The 4,314-nt window shown below is 37.7% G+C and overlaps 1 protein-coding gene across 1 annotated transcript in view; it reads left to right on the plus strand.

Moving 5' to 3' along the window:
- Positions 1–4,314, plus strand: part of TBL1X (transducin (beta)-like 1X-linked) — a 57,788-nt gene that overhangs the window by 42,768 nt on the left and 10,706 nt on the right. The window contains exon 9 of the mRNA XM_009333388.1: positions 2,981–3,102. Coding sequence (XP_009331663.1) covers positions 2,981–3,102 — 122 coding nt within the window. The remainder of the gene's footprint in view (positions 1–2,980; positions 3,103–4,314) is intronic.

Genomic DNA, 4,314 nt, shown 5'->3' on the forward strand with positions numbered 1-4,314 from the left:
GCTGTTTTAGCAGTGATGTGCATCAAGGACATATCACTCCATTCCCCTTTTAGCAAGTTGAAAACTTAACTACATCTTCCAATGCAATATGCCAATGTCCATCTGCATTAATAGATTTTTTACAAAATTCTTACTAAGCTTGCTGTTTGTCTTTGGACCATAAGACACAACTGAAGTGGAGATGCCGAGAGGCTAAATTTTTTTTTTTTTTTCCATTATTTCAAATATGCTTTCATAGGGAAGTTAAAGCAGTTGGTTATTAAGGAAATTGTTGATAGGCCAAAAGCATATGTCCTACAAAAAGCCCCTTAAAATCAGCTGGAGTCTTTGTCCTCACATAAGTCTGAAGCTACAAAGGCCTCACCTTGTCCTCTTTGAATCACTTATTCAGCAGAACAAGCTAACAGCAAATTCCTTTCCATATCTGGAATCTGAAAACCTTGTCTACACAAGGATTAAAGGTGGCATTTTAACAATTAACAATTAAAAGTCTAGTCTAGACAAAGTACAGTTCCTTTAACACATACTTGTGTGGTGTACTTCTTTGCATACTTCTTTGAAGTCTGGAGATAGTTGGCCTGGGAATAACATACATTTTTTACTCTCGGCTGCTTTACAACAACTTGTTTAGTTTACACCTATATGGACAAAACTGTCATCTTAAAATACACAAGGAAGACTCTTTGTCTAGGTCTTGAAGGCCTCTATATCATTGATGTTCCCATGTAACTTTAAGGTTTTGTGGTCAAAATATGTAAGTATGTGGATAAGTAGCTTCTGGGGTTTCATTGTTCTGTGCAAAACTATGAGTCATCACAGGGCATCTGATCAAAATACATATTCACAAAGCTTATTTCTTTAAAATGGAGTGAAATAATCCGATTTTCACATCTACTGATAGATGTGGACTGATGTCTATGCATGCAGGAACAAATTGGTTAAGTGATACCATAAGAGGTATTTGCACGACCCAGTTTCAGACATCTAAGTGCTCTGAATCGCTCCCTGCAGACACTTAACTCTGTCCTCTTCCGAGCTTCTAATTCTGAATCACATCTAAATTTGTTCAGAAAAAGCTTAAATTAACTGATAATTATTGTAACACTTTTATTGTTGGGATTTATTTTAGCTGCATTTCTTATGGACTTGTTGCTGCTTTTATTAGATGACATTCTAATTGTTTCTATGCAATTGGCTAGTATCCTGTGGTTTTGGATACACTTTGGCAATTCGATTACTTGCATTAAAAACCACGTTTGGTTGTTTCTTCCAGACCATTTTATGTAGTTACTTATCCAGTAAACATATGATTAAATACACCAATAAATCAATCAGTATTAATTATCAACACTCTATGATTCAGATTGTGCTGCAGTGCAAATCCATCGCTTTAGGTGCCAGTAGCTCTCAGAAAATTACTTTTCAACTCATACATATCATACTAGATATTAGCCCTGAAGGCATATTGCTAGTAATGAAGATAGATTTTTGTTAGCTCTGAAACAGTAATACAAAGCTTGCAGCATAAAAAGAAAGACAAACAGGCAGTTAAAGAAACAAAATCCTTTACTGTTGCCTGATCCCCATTCATGTTCATTGGAAAACTCGGAAGTAACGTGCCTTCCTCACACAGGTTTCCTTAATATTTCTGCAGTGTAGAAATTCCTCACCTGTCGCACAGAATTATTGAGCTTTTTCGTTAATACTCTAAAAAATACTTGTATACGAAACAATTTCAGCCCTCCGTTCTCATTTAGAGAGCTACCTGATGATTCGGAAGGTGACATGGATCACTCTCATTTTGCAGTTCATAAAAATTATAACAGGAAAAAACATATTTAAATATAATAGGCTTGGCAGAACAGATATCTTTTCACCTCTGTATTACAAAAGTATTTTTCTGAACGTATTTGAATAAGGCATTTCATTTTGATGAAACCACTGAATAAGGTTTCATTTTAATGATAAACTTGCATTGCCAGAAAGAGATTCAGCTTCGCTTCCTATATGCTGCTCTCATTCTGACACACTTGCTTCTCACAGGAATGTGCTGAGAATGAAGATTTCTGTATTTTAGCAAGTCTTATGTCATCCTCTGGAGGACAGCTAAATGCTTTCCTGAGCAAAAAAACAAGCAGCAGTCATAGAAACACAAATAAGCTGTATGTCAGGAGTTCGCTCCTACTCCTGTGCATGCTTTTCGTCTTTAGTGACATGCTGTAAAAGGGGTTTTTTTTTGTTTTTCCACACTTTTTGCAAAGTGTGTGTGTTGCACACAGCCACTAGTTACATGTTCATGTGCTATCTCTGTGCAAAGTTTCATTAGTTCAGTCCTAGTTAAGGCCAAACCCTCTACAGAAACTTTTCCTCTCATTTCAGATCAGCTTGATCAATGTACCTATCTTAAATCTATCCCCAACCAAATTAAACTGAATGCAGGTATTATTAATCCACGTGTCTGCCCAGAACAGTAGGTTTGCATCGGTGGTTGCGTAAAGCTGGTGCAAAGGAAGATGGCCACCTGCTGCTTCTCCCTCCCGTGTGTTGTGTCTGGCATTCACAGGAACGTTTTTTCTAACCCAGCTGAAATTATCCACGGTTTTTCTGGATTAGTTTTCTTCCAGATTCTCCGCTGGGCTGGCTTACAGAGGAATGGATGGTAGAGATGGCCCCAGAGCAGTGTGCAGCTGGGAGCGGGGAGGGTGGAGGCAGATTGTTTTGCCCTCTCTTACGTAATTTAACCCAAAAGAGTCTCATAAATAGATGCCATGCAAAGCATCCAGATTATCTGCTGCAAGAGAAAAAACAGTTTGTGCCCTTCAGACAGTTCCTATCATCCCTGTAACTGGTAGTAGGTGATAAGTCCGAGAAGTAGCTTTTAGTCCGTTTGATCCAGATGGGTGACAGGAGGAAAATGATTTGGGATAGCCGTTTCTTTGCTGTGTTCCCTGACGTTCTTTCTGTTGTTTGTACCTCACAGCTCCTGCTCTGGATGTAGACTGGCAGAACAACACTACTTTTGCCTCTTGCAGCACTGACATGTGCATTCATGTATGCAGACTTGGCTGTGATCGTCCCGTTAAAACCTTTCAAGGACACACAGTAAGTTTAAGAAGTCCAAAATGTTAAGTGATAAAGTCACCTCAGGATGTAGCAACGATGGCAGCTGATGTGTTTGCAGGGTGTGTTCTAGCACCAAAGGTGTTACATCCCATTGCTTCCCTGAAACCATATTCCTCAGGAGTGACTCGCTGCCTGTGAGAGGGGATAAACTGTTCTGAATCACCGTAGGAAGCAAAACCTGCAGCTTAAACAGTGAGACTATTTATATGTAACATGAGCTGCAGACTAAGGGCACATTAATAAGTAAGGTTTTGTTTTCCGCTGGCTTAATTTCCTTTAGTAAATGAGAACTATGAATAAGGAGAGAACAATTTACCTCCAGCCATTGTTCAGTTTTAGAATCAATTTAATCTAATAAGATCTATTTAAGATGTATTTCCCCCCTCTTTTCATGTTGGTATTTAACGACCGTCAAAGGCTAGTTTTTCTAGCTTTCATTCATGAGAAATCTGCTATCATATACTGACCTGTAATTTAGATGCTAACTTCAGAGCTTGCTATCTCCTCACTGAGGAAAAACTGTGTATTTGGAGACCTTTATCTAGTCTATGGTTAAACTGATACTAAAGTGATATTTCATGACAGGTTGTACATTCCTACCAACAGCCTGGTGCTTTTTATGATTATATGAAATGCACCATTTTGCACATGATCCAAATTTTTACTTCAAACAACTGTACAGTTCCTTTTAATTATGACTGAAACAGGTAAAAAGGATAAAGCAAAATGTAAATATTTTCCAGGACTATTTTCACTGACCCCCAATTTATGTTTTTAAAAAACAATCTTCCCCTTCTTATGAAATGCTTTTTTTCCCCGTAAGTATGACTCTCAAAAAAGCACGGAAAACTTACTGATTACTAACAGGATACACTAGGCTTAGTTAATTACAACACTAGGCTTAGTTAATTACAAAGTGCTAGAAAGACAGCTAGAGAAAGCATCATAAACTATTCAGTATTCCATGTTGGATTTCATTCACACATACACCTCTGTTTAGAGAGCCCAGATTGTTGCAGAGCTGCAATGCCAAGAATTATAAACTCCACAAAACTTTACAGCCCACACGTATTTTCTATTGAAAATGTGTATCCCCGAGATGTACAGAATATTAACTGAAGAAATTTCTCAATTGTAAAAAGAAGTTAATGCTGTATCATCAATCTGTCTGGTTTGAGGCTTTATTTAAAG

Source organism: Pygoscelis adeliae, unplaced genomic scaffold (genome assembly GCF_000699105.1).
Source record: "Pygoscelis adeliae isolate BGI_AS28 unplaced genomic scaffold, ASM69910v1 Scaffold69, whole genome shotgun sequence".
NCBI lineage: Eukaryota > Metazoa > Chordata > Aves > Sphenisciformes > Spheniscidae > Pygoscelis > Pygoscelis adeliae.